Source organism: Grammomys surdaster, unplaced genomic scaffold (assembly GCF_004785775.1).
Source record: "Grammomys surdaster isolate TR1022 unplaced genomic scaffold, NIH_TR_1.0 373, whole genome shotgun sequence".
NCBI classification, from domain to species: Eukaryota; Metazoa; Chordata; class Mammalia; order Rodentia; family Muridae; genus Grammomys; species Grammomys surdaster.
In genome coordinates, this window is record NW_021604792.1 from 9,948,674 (window position 1) to 9,965,001 (window position 16,328).

At 37.8% G+C, this 16,328-nt stretch overlaps 1 protein-coding gene across 1 annotated transcript; it reads left to right on the plus strand.

Annotated features, from left to right (window-relative positions):
• The first annotated feature begins 1,898 nt into the window (after nucleotides 1-1,898).
• Nucleotides 1,899-2,822, plus strand: LOC114632336 (taste receptor type 2 member 106-like). The gene has a single exon (XM_028780872.1). The coding sequence runs from the start codon at nucleotides 1,899-1,901 to the stop codon at nucleotides 2,820-2,822; it is 924 nt and encodes a 307-aa protein (XP_028636705.1).
• Nucleotides 2,823-16,328: the final 13,506 nt, after the last annotated feature.

A 16,328-nucleotide genomic window follows, 5' to 3' on the forward strand; every position in this document is an offset into this window, starting at 1 on the left:
CTATGCCTATCTTGCTAAGCATTTGTAACATTTCAGTCTATTAATCTAAATAAAGAGCTATCTGTGAAAGCTAAATAAAAGGTTAATAGAATGACTGTATGACCAAATTATGTCATTCCTGGACATCTATCATAAGGATTCTAAATCAACATGCCACAAAGATATTTGTACGTATGTTTGTTACATTACTAGTTGTTAGTATTCTGTCTAAACTCTACCTCCACAGTTATCTGGCAACAGCCAGGTATGCTCCTCCCCACAGTTACCTGGCAACACCCAGGTAGGATGCCCACTATAAAAGGTGCTGCTTGCCCCCTCTTTGCTCCTTTGCTCGCTCTCTCTCTCTCTCTCTCTCTCTCTCTCTGCGCCTCTACTACCCTCCTGGCTCCCCTCCCCATGTCCTGAATAAACTCTATTCTATGCTATACCATTGTGTGGCTTGTCCCTCGGGGGAAGAGATGCCTCTGCATGGGTCCACTGAGACATCCCCTTCCATCATTATCCATCACTAGTCACAAACTGCAAGGTACAGAATCAGCCTATGCTGATCTATCAATAGATAAATTGGTAAACCAAATGTGATGTATATACACAGTGGAGTACAATTGAGCCATAAACAAGAATGTCATTTGCATGAAGATGGGATCAACTAGAGATACATCATGATACTTGAATGAAACAGTCTTTGTGAAACTATTCCAATATGCTGTCGGGAGCCAAACCCAGGAAACTACCTGCTGTCCTAAGAGAACCTGGGAAGTTACCTGCTGTTCTTGAAAGCCTAGTCAGTGCAAGGTTAAGAAAGGACGGTCACGGGTCTCAGGCCCCAGGAACTTAAAAGACGTATTTCCTGGGAGCCAGTTACGACAGTGGGATGGTCTAGGACAATAAGCATATGACAGTGGGATGGTCTAGGGCAATAAGCATTCAATAGTGGGATAGCCCTAAGCAATGCCCATCCCCCAAACTTCCTGGGTTGCTGTGTCTTTATAACTTGCACCTGAAATTAAAGTTTCAGAGCTTGATCAGAACCCCAGACTTGCTCTCATTCCTTGTGTTTCTTCTCCCTTCATTCTTTCGCCCCCTTCCCTAAGGTCTAATCGAATCCCTGTGGGCCGGGGCAATATGCAATGATCATATGCCAATAAAAATATACAAAACATTTTTAAAGTTGTAAATTTTACCCTAACCACAGCTAAACTTAGATTTCAATTAAAATTAATCAATTTAAAAGAGTCGTTTATTCAAGTGTTCTATATAATATTATAATAATGACAATTATAATTTTTTTTTACCTTTTTGGGTTTTTTTTTTTTTGTATGATGTTGGAGTTTTCAGAGTTTGTGAATTTTATTGTTTGTGAACTCTCACTTTGTTATGCGAACCAGTCTGGATCCCTTAGGCTTAAGTGATTTCCAAGTCTTAGTATCTCCAGGAGTTACATAAAGGGTTAGGCAGTTTCCACCAAGCCCAGCTAACAGTGAGTTGCTATGGAAAAGGATAAAGTGCAGTGTTAGTTTTGTTTATTTGGATCCTGTCAGTCTGTATGTCTGCCACTCCCATATCACCATGCAGTTTAGTAAATGCAAAACAGTGTCAGGTGGCCAAGTGAAATCCATGAAACAGAAACTATCATTTGCTTATTAACAAACTGAAAGAAAACATTAGACTACACATATTCCATAAACAGTCTGAGCCTTAATGAACAGAGGGAACTCCAAAAAGATGTTTCTGATTCCACTAAAATGCATTAGTGGGCCACTCTGAAGTCTTTAAAGACAGAAGAAAAACATTATTCATCTGTCAGGATTCCAATATAAGCAACATTCTGAAGCACATTTTTAAAAAAGTTAAAATAGTTGTAGTTGCAGCAAAAGCAACTTTAGGGATCTGTAGAGATGCTGTCTGTAGCAGAAGGAATCCTCCTTTGTTTTGCAACTAGTGGTTCAGTGCTAGGAGTTCTAGGGAATGGGTTAATTCTGCATGCTAACTGCATTAACTGTCTCAGGAAGAAGTTCTCCACAGCTGGCTTTATTTTCACAGGCTTGGCTATTTGCAGAATCTGTGTCATATGTATAATAATCTCTGATGGATATTTAAAATTATTTTCTCCAGATATGGTTGTCTCTGATGTCTACATAACAGTGATTGCTTATCTGTGGATGATTACCCATCATACAAGTATATGGTTTGCCACCACCCTCAACCTCTTCTATCTCCTGAAGATAGCAAATTTTTCTCATTACATCTTCTTCTGCTTGAAGAGAAGAATCAATACAATATTTATCTTTCTCCTGGGATGCTTGTTTATATCATGGTCAACTGCTTTTCCACAAATAGTGAAGATATTTAATGATAATGGGCAACACAGAAATATTTCCTGGCAGTTTTACCTCTGTAAGAGTAAGTCCATTGTAAACCACATTCTTCTCAACCTGGGAGTCTTATTCTTCTTTATGGTGGCTATCATTGCATGCTTCCTATTAATTATTTCACTTTGGAGACATAACAGGAAGATGCGGTTGCATGTCTCAAGATTCAAAAGCCTTAACACAGAAGTTCATGTGAAAGTCCTGAAAGTTTTAATTTCTTTTATTATCCTGTTAACCTTGCATTTTGTAGGTATTTTCATAGAAACATTGAGCTTTTTAAGATCCAAAAATAAACTGCTACTTATTTTGGGTTTGATAATTTCATGCATGTATCCTTGCTGTCATTCGTTTATCCTAATTCTAGCAAACAGCCAGCTGAAGAAGGCTTCTTTGAAGGCACTGAAGCAATTAAACTGTCACAAGAAAGACAAGGATGTCAGAGTGACATGACAGACTTACAGAGAAATGAATGGTCAGAATAGCCTGATGTGGAGATGTTGAGATCTCTGAAGACAGTTTTTATTTCCACATTTTTGCATTAATTAAACAAAAAAAGTCTTGTTGGACATCATGGAAAACTTGCAATTGTGTTTTTGGGGAGGGGGATCACTGAAGATATGGTTCAGCAGTAAAGTTCACACAGCTCTTTCCTTTTGTGTTTTGTTTTTTGTTTTTGTCCTTTTAAGACATGCTTCTCTGTGTAGGCTTGGCTGTCCTGGAAGACACACTGTACATGAGACTGGATTTGAACACTGAGATCATTTGCCTCAGCCTCCTGAGTGCTAGGATTAAAGGAGTGCACCACCATGCTGGCTATACAATTGTGTGGGGAGGTTTTATTTTGTTTGTTTATTTGGTTGTTTGTTGGTTGGTTGGTTTGTTTAGTCTTCTCTCATATATTACATCCCAACAGCAATTTCATCCCCTTGCTTCTTTCTTCCCAGTCCCTCACCACAACCTCCACATCCCCAAATCTATTCCTCCTCTATTTCCCTTCAGAAAAGACAAGGCCTCCCTAGATATCAATCAAAAATGGCATATCAAGTTGCACAAATTCTAGGCACCTCCCTCATATTAAAGCTGGAAAAGTCAACCCAGTAAGAGGAAAAGGATCCCAGAAACAGACAAAAGAGTCAGAGACAGCCCACAGTCCCACTGTTAGGAGTTCCACAAGAAGACCAAGTTATACAACCATAACAGAACTCCTAGGTCAGACCCATACAGGTTATCTGATTGTGGGTTCAGTCTCTGTAAGCCCTTATGATCCCTGGTTAGTTGATTCTGTGAAGTTTTTTGTATTGACCTTGACCTCTCTGACCCCTACAATCCTTCTTCCCTGTCTTCAAAAGAATTCCCCAAGCTCTGCCCAATGTTTGGCTTAATGTTAGCATCTAATCCCATCAGTTGCTGGATGAAATTTTTCTAATGAGTGTACTAGGCTCTGGTTTATGATATTCTGGTATAACAGAGTATCGTTAGGAATTATTTCATTTTTTTTCCTTTGGTTGTGTTTGGATCTATTCTATGTCTCTGGGCTATGCAGTCTATGGGTTCTGAGGCAGTATCAGGGGTGGGCTCCATCTCATGGGGTGGGATCAGTGGCTCCATCTCAAATTGGGCCAGTCATTGTTTCGCTATTCCCTCAATTTCTGCTCCATCTTTATCCTTGTATATCTTGTAGGCAAGATAAATTGAAGATTGAAGATTTATATTTATGGCTGCATTTGTGCCCCAGTCCCTCCACTGGAAGGCTTGCCTGCTTACAGAGGATGACTGGTTATGGTTCCATATCCCACATTACTAGGAGTCTTAGTTGGGATCACCCTCATAGATTCCTGGGAATTTCTATCACATTAAGTTTCTACCTCGCTCTCCCAATGCCTCTCAATTCCAGTTTTTAATATATCAAAAAACCCTTGCTCTTTGATGGATTTTTAAGTCCATGAACAAATTCAGTGATTTAATCAATCTTCTGGCCCTGTCACTTATTCCTACAAATTTTCCAAAGGGAATGATTGGTTATAAACTCCTTCAGAATGAGGATAAACATCAGAAACAAGACTTTGCTATAGGATTCTTCTGACTTCTATGGAGCACTGAAACCCTTTCCCCAGGAAGAGTCAATAAAAAAGCAAAGCTGACCAGTTAAGCTCAACCTTACACTTAGAATGAAACTGGGAAAGCAATGGATGTTGTGTTGTGTTTTGTTGTGTGTTGTTTTGTTTTGTTCTGTTCTGGTTGTATGAAGACAATTTTACTTCTTACAATCTTACTTTTACTTTCACTATTTAAATCCCTTCACCATATTCTTAATACTAGGGTAAGGTTTGATGAAGTCTCCATGATCTGAATGGCAGATGGACGGGGCTCTATGACAAACAGCCTGTAGAACAGTTTTTCTAAGGAAGAGGGTAGTAAAGCACTGGAGAGGGAGTCTAGACTCTTCAAATGCACTGATTTCAGATAACGAAGTGAATGAGTGAACATAAGTTGAGAAAAGATTCTGTTATAGAGGATGTTAAGAATTCATTGTTTTCTTTGACCAAGAGACAACAGATTGAACTCAGGGTAGAATTTGGGTGTAGTAAGAAATTTTCTACCTTATGGTTTCAAATATATATGAACATTCAGACACAGACACACACACACTTTTCAATGATTTTTTTAAGTGAATGTTATGTCAAAACCAGTAACACATTAGTTTCTTATTTAGTTCTTTCAAAAATGTGTGTGAACCTTACACTATAGAGTGATGTCTTAACATTTATGAATAAAGGCTTTATTTGTTTTCTGTTTTAAGTTTCCATAACAATATTTTTACAGTTTTGTCTGCATGCATACCTGTTTATATGTCCCTGGTATTCACAGAGACCAGAAGAAGTTATTGGATCCCCTGGCACTGAAGTAAGTTATAGAAGGTTTTGAGCCATCATGTGGGTGCTGGAAAATAAACCCAGGTCTATGAAAAAGCAGCAAGCACTGTAAAACAGAACTGTCTATTTCGCCCTAGAAGAACTTTTTAAATATCAAATATTGCTACATATTTTTAATCAAAATGTACAAGATTAGTTGAAAATTTGTTATACTGTCTGTACTGCTGGAGAGCTGTGCTGTGAATATCAATTATATCAACATATAATTGATTCATCTTGCTTAAAATTATATGTAAGCATTTGAATTTATATTATGTTTCTTATAAGACATAAATACTAATATGTATGATTAAAGTCTCATTCTTTAAGCTTATCAAACTCACAGCAATCTTCATGCCATGGTCTCCCAAGTGCTTGGAATGCTAGCCTGAAGTGCTACCCCTGACCTCCCCTCCCTCCCCCCCAAAAAATGTCAAGGACCAGTATTGGCTTGGAGAATCATTCTGAAGAAGGGGTACTTGAGAGTGGTGAAACAAATGACTTGAAGTCAAACAATGGGTTACAAGCTGAAGCCCTATGTCCTGTAAGACAGCTTTCTCTTGCTATTGTAAAAACTCTCTGGATAGCTCATCTGTTACAGAACAACAGCCCAGTCTTTTATTTACATATCAATCTAGGTCTACCCCAGGTTATCTTTTGATTATCCCACAAATCTGCATTCCCTGATCCCCAGTCTCCTGATTCTTATAAAAAGACAGCAAACACATTTTTTTTAACATTGCAAAAGAATTCAGAGATCTCTTTAACTGATTAAGCACAAACAGTGAGCTAGTTGGGTGAGACCCTGCCTTGAAAGTACCATTTCTACCACACCTATGCCTGAACCTAAACTCCCTCTGTCCCAGGCTGACCTTGAATTCAAGAACCTACCTGCCTCTCTAAGCACAAACGAAAAATTTAGCTGGTTGGAATCTTGCTTTGCAAGCACCACTCCATAAATCTCTATCACCTTCCCTAGTATCTTTCTGACAAGCTAGCTCATAGTGCAGCTGCCTTACTCTTGGATCTGTGAATTTCCTTACACAATTCGTATTGCATCCTTGTATTCTGCATAGTTGTGACATTACTTTTTTTTTTTTTTTGACAGGGCTTCTCTGTATAGCCCTGGCTGTCCTGGAACTCACACTGTAGATCAGGCTGGCCTCACTGCCCAGCGACATTATATATTTTTGACTCAGTTTTTTAGAGTTCTTTTCCACAGCCTTAAGGGCTGTCTGGAAGGTCTCTCAGCATTAACCATTTTTGATAATACATTAGCCACATCCTCACCTACCTGACTCATGCTGTCTCTGATTATCATGGAGTTATTAACCTTGGCATGGCAGAGGATCTTTTTCAAAGAAGGAACAAGAAAGTATGTACATTATTATACAAACAAGCTGGCTCTGTTCAATGGGTGGGGAGGATGCCATGCCATCCCTACCATGGCAATCCAGACTCAGCAAAAAACAACAACAACAAATAACAAAACTTTCTTTAAGCAGCAGTTTCATACATATTGAAATTACAAGAGTAGCTTAGCAGATAATATATTCTAGGAAAAAAATAACAAGCAATAACTAAAATATCTGTTGTTATATTTCTAAAATAAAAACTCTAATTGGTGCTGAGCAAACGACTGCATCCTTGGGTAAGAGTTTTCTTTGAAGTTAAGATGGATTTCAATCAAGTCTGAGTAAAGAAAAGAGTGGAAAGAAGAAGGAGATCTAGGTGGAAAAAAGCTTGTGCACTGAAGTTGCCAAAGTCACTGTGGGAGTCTTGTTTTAAGGAAAATTCCAAAATTGTAATTCACTGAGTTTTCTACAGAATCAATAACTCTCTCAAGAAAGAGTAAAGAAATATTTTAAGTGTCACTAAATATCCATCATCATTCAATCTTACTATTTCCACATTTTCTTATTACAAAAGTTCACTTTACAAATGAATACGTATTCAATAAAGAGTTTGGGGTTTTAGCTGCCAGCATACACTGTTTAGCAATTACTTATCTGATGTTCCTTACCATTATCTTAATGCTTTTCCTTATTGATTTATACTTTAAAATTATGCCATATATGTTTTGTGTTATTTCCTCTTAATTTGCTCTCTAGAAAATATTTTGTGATGTTTAGAGAAATCCATTTGTAATTTATATTAAGTCACATTTATGTTTTCTTTTTGTTGTTGTTTTTCTGTCTTGCATTTTTTGTCAATATTAGTTTACTTTTAATGATGCCTTCTCCTTTTATAACAATGTTCCATTTTTATATAAAATAAGTTTCCTTAAGCTGAATCTTATAAAATGAAAAGATATGAACAAAATATTGATTATAATTACTATACTCTCAATTCTTATATTTTCAGATAGACAAATAGATACACAGGTACAGAGAGGGAGAAGGGATGAAGAAGGAATATTTATTAAATTTATAAGTAACCTTATCTGTGTATAATGAAACATATGCTTTATTTATTTAATTCTTTTTAAATCACTAAATTTCCTATATTCTGTTAATATACATAAAAAACAGATGAATAAAAGTTAAAATATGTAAAAAGAAAAAAAAATATGCGTGGTTAACATTCTTTCTTAGACAAGGGGAAGACTGTTGCAACTTCACAGACACTAATCACTGTTCTTCCAGGCCTGATCACTTGCTTTGCTGCTCTCACTGGCATGATTTTGGTTTTCTAGTCATAATGGGTTTTCTTCCTTTTTGAAACAAGGTGTTATATAGCTCAGGTCAAACTCAAATATGCTGTTCAGCTCTGGATGACTTTGATTAAAAAAAAAAAAAATTTAAAACAAATGAGGTAAACTAAACAAATACTGTGTGAGCCTATTTAAGCTTTTCCTAAATTGTCCTCTCTGAGTATAAACCCAAAATTTCTGTAGAGCCAATGTTAGAGAATATGAGTCTCCTGCAGACTTATTAGAGCAATATATCTTTATACCATCTTTAAAGCACTTAATTCAAACTTTCACTAATATCTCCCTATAGGAAGCAGGTAGTTTTTACTAGTTAAGCTCTCTGCCTAGAGCAACCATCCTGTTACACCACCTACCTGTTGAACTCTCTACCTGGAGCCACAGACAATTATTTTATTAATACTTATTATGATATCTATCTGGGATACTCTCTACCTAGAACCACAGACTTCTATTAATTATACCTGTACAAAGAAGGCAGTTATCACTGCCCTCCCTATTTGGAGTCAGTGACTAATTTTTCCTATCCCAGTTCCAAACTGCAGGTGAAATTCCCCCACAGGTTTTGGAGAAAATCTGTATAAAAGTCTATCCTAAAAGCAAATTTTCTCAATTTTATAACTTCACAGTTAAATCAATATCTGCCCCAACAGGTGGACAGCTTCCATTCTCTGACTCTCTGACTCTCTGACTCTCTGACTCAGAGCAGCCATCTTGTCTCTTTTCACAGCAGGGGACCTCAGAGCCCTCTTTCTTTGTTTCAAGGTTCCTGAGCTTGAGTCCATGTGACTTGTTCCAGTGCCACCTTTCTCTCACTTAGAAAATAAATTTCTAACTCCCAGGCTAATAATCTTAAATTTCTAGTGAATTCTTGCCCAACATGTTGGGTGCCACCTGTTTTGGGAAATATTAATTAATGAATCCACTCTATTGCAAGTATGGTGCCAGCAGGCTGATTGATTATGCACCGGGCAATGGCCTGCCTGTTCTCATCTCATTGAGATTCTTTTACTCAGGGCTCCAAAATGTCTCCACCCAGCTTGCTAAGTTCCTTCTGATAGGTCTCTACCACAACAACCCCATGCTTCAAAGCTCCAAAGGCCTTTGTGGTACACATCTGGCAAACCCACTCTTTGCTACCATACCTTTCTCTCTAGAACCCAGTAGAGCCACCATATGAAGGAAAATATCCCACAAACTTATTTGAGAATCAATGGTAACTCAATTGGTTGGCGCAACAACTAGAATCCTAATCTTGTAAACCATAGTAAATCTAAATGCTACCGTGGCAAATCATGGTGGATTCACCATCAAACCCAGAAGACACTCATAGCTACATCTTGTCCTCTCTCTATCCCTGTCCCTGATTTTGAATTTATGTGTCTCAAGTGTTTGCCTCTTGAGTACTGAGACTATAAATGATGTACCAACAAGCCTGACTTTATTCCATGATAAAGATCAAAACTGGGCCTTTGTACATACTGGACAAGCATTCTACTACCTAAGTCAAATACTTAACTGCCCTGTATTTTAAGGTTCTATTTTGAAACCACTTCTATTACAAATTTGTCTGTGGGAATCTGAAGTTCAAGTTTTCAGTGTGTTCTGACAGCAAAGAATTGCCCCAAGTATTAACAATGTCTAAGACATGACCAGTCTTGGGATTTTTTTTTTCAACAGAATCTCACGATGCAGAACAGGCTAGCCTCAAACTCTTATGTGATTCTATCTCATATGCTGAGTTTACCACCATTTGCAATGACACATAACTTAGATATCATTAAAACTAAAACTTTAGCTTATACAATTTGATGAAATGTGTTCATATATTTCAGTTTCAATGCTTATGTATCCAAGGATGTTGTTAGTATCTCTCACAGCAACAAAACTGTAATTTCATTACTATTGAATATCATGGTTCAAAGATAAATATCTCCATTTGAGCCCTTTTTTGAGTGAGCATTCTTTTCTCATTGACTCCGAACAGTACTGCTTTCCAGGGGCTCTTGTTTATTTATTCACTCTTTTTTTTTGTACATAGTTCCAAAAAGATTAATTTCCATGGCAGATGGTAGGTGGATCTGGATGTACCCCCCTGAAACTCAGAGCAGACCTGAGTTAAATAGGGAGGGAGAAAGTGGGGAAGGTCTGGGGAGGAATGTTTAATTGGCTCCGCCCTCTGGCCTTCATTAGTATGTAAATCTCTAGTGCCTGAGGCTTGTATTGACACCCTCTACATATGTGCACTTTGGGAGGGGCTGTAATGGCCATGACTGAACAATGTAGGTCTGTGGAGACTAGACTGCATGTCAGGACCCTGGGTTCTTGGGATGTGGCTGAACACCTGCTATTTCTCCCTTGGAGTCTCCTGGTTCCAGGCCCATGCCCACCAAGAACCAAGATACCCTTAGGAAGTCCCACATCTCCTCCCCTTTACTTTTTTTAAAAAAGGGAAGTCACTGTGTCAAAAGAAAACATTATGTAGGCCAGAGGGGTTAGCACAATTAAGTCCAGAGTTACGGGAGTTGAGGGTGGGGGGTTGGGAAGGCAAGGGATCATTGAATCAATTAATTACAGGACAACATTCACTCCTACTACTCATTTTGGAGGAGCACAGCCAGAGGGCTCACCTTATATATGAGTGTTTGTTTTGTTTTTTTAATGAAGATTTGCTCAAAGGAAATTAAGATTTACTACTAATCAACTTCTTCAGCACATTTTTTTTTCTTTTTCAGAATTTGTACTTTTAGCAGAGTAGAGTGACAACCCACTCCCACATCCTACAGCCAGCCTGTCTCCCAGGTGGTCTGCCATAACTAGAGACACAGGTGAGACCATTACCCAAATACCCACACATCTTTAGACCCCCACAGAGACTATAAGGCACAGCATCCATCCCCTTTGCCCAAGCCCCACCTTCCTTCCAGGTAAACATACCAGCCACCCTCCCATACCCTATACCCTGCCTATCTCTCAGGAGGTCTGCTATAACCAGGGATACAGAGGCAAACAGTCCAGTTAACACCATGGATAGCCAGATGTCAAGAAGCAAGCCCAAAATATAAGCAACAGAAGCCAATATAATCTGGCACTATCAGAACCCAGTACTCTGAACACAGTAAACCCTGGATACCCGAACATACCTGATAAGCAAGATTCTTATCTAAAATCTCATCTCATAAAGATGACAGAGGCCTTTAAGGGGGATAAAAATAAGTCCCTTAAAGAAATACAGGAGAACATATGCAAACAAGTAGATACTCTTAAAGAGGCTTAAAGGGGAAACAAATAAATCCCTTAAAGGAATACTGGAAAATACATTCAAGCCAGTAAAGGAATTGAACAAAACAATCCAAGAGCTAAAAATGGAAATAGAAACAAGAAAGAAATCACAAATGGAAGCAACCCTAAAGATGGAAAACCTAGGAAAGTGTTCAGGAACTTTAGATGAAAGCATTACCAACAGAATACAGGAGATAGAAGACAGAATCTCATGTGTAGAAGATACCATAGAAGATATTGAAACATCTGTAAAAGACAATGCAAAGTGCAAAAAGCTCCTAAACCAAAACATTCAGGGAATTTGGGACACAATGTAAAGACCAACCCAAGAATAAAATGTATAGAAGAGGTAGAAGATGGTGAAGAGTCTCAGTTCAAAGAACAATAAAGCATCTTCAACAAAATCATATAAGAAAACTTCCCTAACCTAAAGAAAGAGATGCCCATGAATATACAAGAAGTCTACAGTACACTAAATAAATCGGACCAGAAAAGGAAACCTTCCTGTCATAAATAACCAAAATACTAAATGCACTGAACAGAGAAAGAATATTAAAAGCAGTAAGGGAAAAAGCCAAGTAACATATATGGGTACACCTATTAGAATAACACCATACTTTTCAACACAGATACTAAAAGACAGAAGACCCTAGACAGAAGTCATGCAGACCCTGAGAGAACACAAATGCCAGCCCAGGCTACTATATCCTGCAAAATTCTCAGTAGCTATAGATGGAGAAACAAAAATATTCCATGAGAAAACCAAATTCAAACAATATTTTTCTATTAATCCAGCCCTACAGAGGATACAAAAAGGAACACTCCACCACAGGAAGGGAAACTACACCAAAGAAAACACATGAAATTAATCAATTCACAACAAACCCAAAAGAAGAAAGTAATATTAACATAATACCACCTTCAATAACAAAAATGACAGGAACTTACAATCATTGGTCTTTAACATCTTGTAACACCAATGGACTCAATTTCCCAATAAAAAGAAACAGGCTAATAGATGTTTATGTAAATATAATCGAGTGTTTTGTACCACACACAAAACACACTTCAGAAACAAAGACAGACACTACCTCCAAGTAAAGGGCTAGAAAATTTTTTCCAAGTGGTCCCAAAACACAAGCTGGAGTTATCATTCTTTTGTTTTGTTTTGTTTTTTGTTTTTCTAGGCAGGGTTTCTCTATGTAGCCCTGGCTGTCCTGGAACTCACTCTATAGACCAGGCTGGCCTCGAACTCAGAAATCCGCCTGCCTCTGCCTCCCAAGTGCTGGGATTAAAAGCGTGCACCACCACAGCCCAGCTTGGAGTTACCATTCTAATATCCAGTGAAATAGACTTTTGCCTTCTGGTTTCTGTTTTCATCCAAAGCTGATCCTGTGTCACAGTGCTTCATTCTCAAATAATGCTGAGAGTGTTGGTCTCCGAGGAGTGCCAACACATCTCTGAACACAGGTAAGTCCACCAGTTCTGCTCAAATTCTCTGCCCAAGAGAGACCCACTCAGAGCCATCAGAACACAGGAACCAAGGAACAGACAGGGACAGGATTCTTCAGGGTTTCGTCTGCATCCCGGAGCTGACCCTGTGGCACAGCTGTCCATATTCAAATTCCTCCCAAAAAGAACTGGTCTCCCAGGAGTACTGACACACAGGCTTGCAGGAAGGACAAGCTACAGTCAGAGACAGTAAGACCAGCTAACACCAGAGATAACCAGGTGGTGAGAGGCAAGGGCAAGAACATAAGCAACAGAAATCAAGGCTACTTGGTATCATCAGAACCCAGTTCTCCCACCACAGTGAGCCCTGGATATCCCAACACACCAGAAAAGTAACATATCTCATGATAATAGGTAAAGCTAAGATGGACATGAATAGCTCCATTAAAAAAAAAATACAGGAGAACACAGGTAAACAGGTAGAATCCTTTAACGAGGAAACACAAAAGTCCCTTAAAGAATTACAAGAAAACACAGCCAAACATGTGAAGGAATTGAACAAAGCCAGCCAGATCTAAAAATGGAAATAGATTCAATTAAAAAAAAAATCACAAAGGGAGACAACCTTGGAGATAGAAAACCTAGGAAAGAGATCAGGAGTCATAGACACAAGCATCAACAACAGAATACAAGAGACTGAAGAAAGAATCTCAGGTGAAGAAGATACCTTAGAAAATATTGATACAACAGTCAAAAAATGCAAAATGAAAAAAAAAAAACTAATATCCCCAACCATCCAGGAAATCCAAGACAGAATGAGAAGACCTAACCTAAGGATAATAGATATAGAAGAGAGTGAAGATTCCCTACTTTAAGGGCCAGTAAATATCTTCAATAAAATTATAGGAGAAAATTCCCCTAACCTAAAGAAAGAGTTGCCCATGAACATACAAGAAGTCTACAGAACTCTGAATAGATTGAACCAGAAAAGAAACCCCTCCCATCACATATTAGTCAAAACACCAAATGCATAAAACAAAGAAAGAAAATTAAAAGTGGTAAGGGTAAAAGGTCAAGAAACATATAAAGGCAGACCTATCAGAATTACACTAGCCTTATGATCAGAGACTATGAGTGCTAGAAGATGCTGGGCAGTTGTTACACAGACCCTAAGGCAACACAAATGCCAGCCCAGACTACTATACCCAGCAAAACTATCAATTACAATAGCTAGAGAAATCAAGATGTTCCATGACAAAATGAAATTTACACAATATCTCTCCACAAACCCGGCCCTATAAAGGATAATAAATGAAAAACATCATCACAAGGAAGGAAACTACACTCTAGAAAAAACAAGTCAGTAATCATCTTTCAACAAACCCAAAATAAGATAGCCATACAAACATAAAAATAACATCAAAAACAACAGGAAGCAACAGTCAGTATTCCTTAATATCTCTTAGCATCAATGGACTCAATTCCCCAATAAAAAGTCATAGACTAACAGACTGGATAAGTCTATGGCTCCAGGTAGAGCACAACATTTAGATGATATAACATAATTGCTGCTCCAGACACAGAGCTTAGCAAATAAAAACTACCTGCTTCCTACAGGCAGCTATTAGTGAAAGTCTGAATTAATTGCTTTAAAGATGGCATAAAGATATGATGCTCTAGAAAGAATACACATATTCTTCCTAACATGGGCTCCACAGGAATTTTGGGTTTAAATTCTGGCTTGACAAGCTCCCTGCTTATAAGTAGGTATAGATAGAAGTGTGAATCAATTGTTTTAAAGATGGTATAAGGTCTGCAGGATAACTAAATCATATTCTTTGAAAATGGGCTCCACGGGAATTTTGGGTTGATTATTCTGACATGACAAATTAGGAAAAAAAAAGCCTTAGAATTAGCTTTCACAATAAACAAAAGCATTGTTTGTTTTTGTTATTCGTTTTTTTTTTTTTTTTTTTTTTTTTGGGATAGCAGGGAGATTGTATGAAAACAATTGCTTTAGAGAAGATTTTACGTCCTGAAGGACAACTCATATTCTTTGAACATGGACTCCATGAGAATTTTGGATTAATTTCCTGACATGACAAAATAGAAAAAGGCTAAGAATAGGCAGTACAGTACTTAAATTTACTTCATTTGTTTTAGATTGTATTGATAATTCAAAATGGGTGTGATTTTGAGTTTTGTGGTTATATTATTCCTCTAGGAGAAGGTAAAATAAATATTTTTCTAGTTACAGGCCCAAGGATATTCTGACTTGAGAGAAAGATTTTGTCTTTGTGTTTTTTTATAAGGTGATTAGTGTCTATATACTTTCTAAAGTTGTATGGATCAAATATGAAAAAGGGAGAGCCCCAGAGGACTAGATTCCAGAGAATCAAACAAAAATGATATCTTGATGATACTAAGACTTTGTTTTGAGATTTGTATATTAGAAAATATACAGCCTTGGTGAGACTCATCAGCAGACATGCTGAACTGACCTGCTTTAAACTCCTGATCTCTTGGTCTTTCAGCCAGATTGAATCAGGACACAGACATCGTAGAGTAAATTGGTGTGGCCTTCTTATGGCCAACCAACTCCCCCAGTTTCCCTACTCCTCCCACCCATGCTCAAAGATATCTCAATACCCATATTCAGCTTAAAGAAGTTATGAAGAGTTGTAGCCCCAGTTCTCTGGACTTAGGGGTCTAGAGATGGTTATTCTAGTGGTCTTTCTGGGGAATGTTGAAATGATCATAATTGGGACAGGGAAGAAATAGCTAGAATTGATTGTGTAATCATAATCACATTTGGTAGAAATCTTTATGATAGTTACTAAGTTGAATTCATAACTTTTTATTTTAGTACAGAATCCAATTTGATACAGAATCAAGGTTATTATTGGTATAAATATCTTCTGTTGATATAAAAATTTTAAAAGTACAAGGCTTGGACCCAGTTCTTCTATAATGTCATTACAAACTGATCTGAGATATTTAAGCCTGTGTCTTAAGGGCCCGATACCAAATCCATGGTTCTGAGTTTATTGTTGGATTGTTTTCCAATAATTCAATTAGAAATAGCTGAGAGTAGTTAACAAACAACAGTCCAGATTACTTTACATAGATAGTTGGTTTTCAGAAATGTCAGAAATACACAGAATGTGACATTTAATGTTATTTATTCTTTGGTTGTTAAGACATATCTGCTCCTAGCAGCTTCCCTTTTGTGGATTGAAAGAAGAAATTGAGTGTCTCTACCTCCAGGTGAGTTAGTATATTGTAGCTAGGTGGCCACTGGGCAGAAATTGCCTTCCTCTCTGCAGATCTGTACCATTCTTGAAAAGGACACAAGTTACAGGTTAGGACAGCTTAGTTCTACAGAGACAGAATTAGCTAGTCCTTAATAATTTCTATTTTTCGAAGGTCTATCTGATGATCCTAGGCTAGAAGGCTGAAAATTGATGCTTCAACCTCCTGACTTACTGGAGCTATATGGGTAGGCAGCTGTCTTTACAACTTGTCTCAGTTCTAGAAACTGAGTTAGGCTTCCTATATTTTCAGATATTGCCCATTCTCAGATTAGTGATGGGGTTGAAA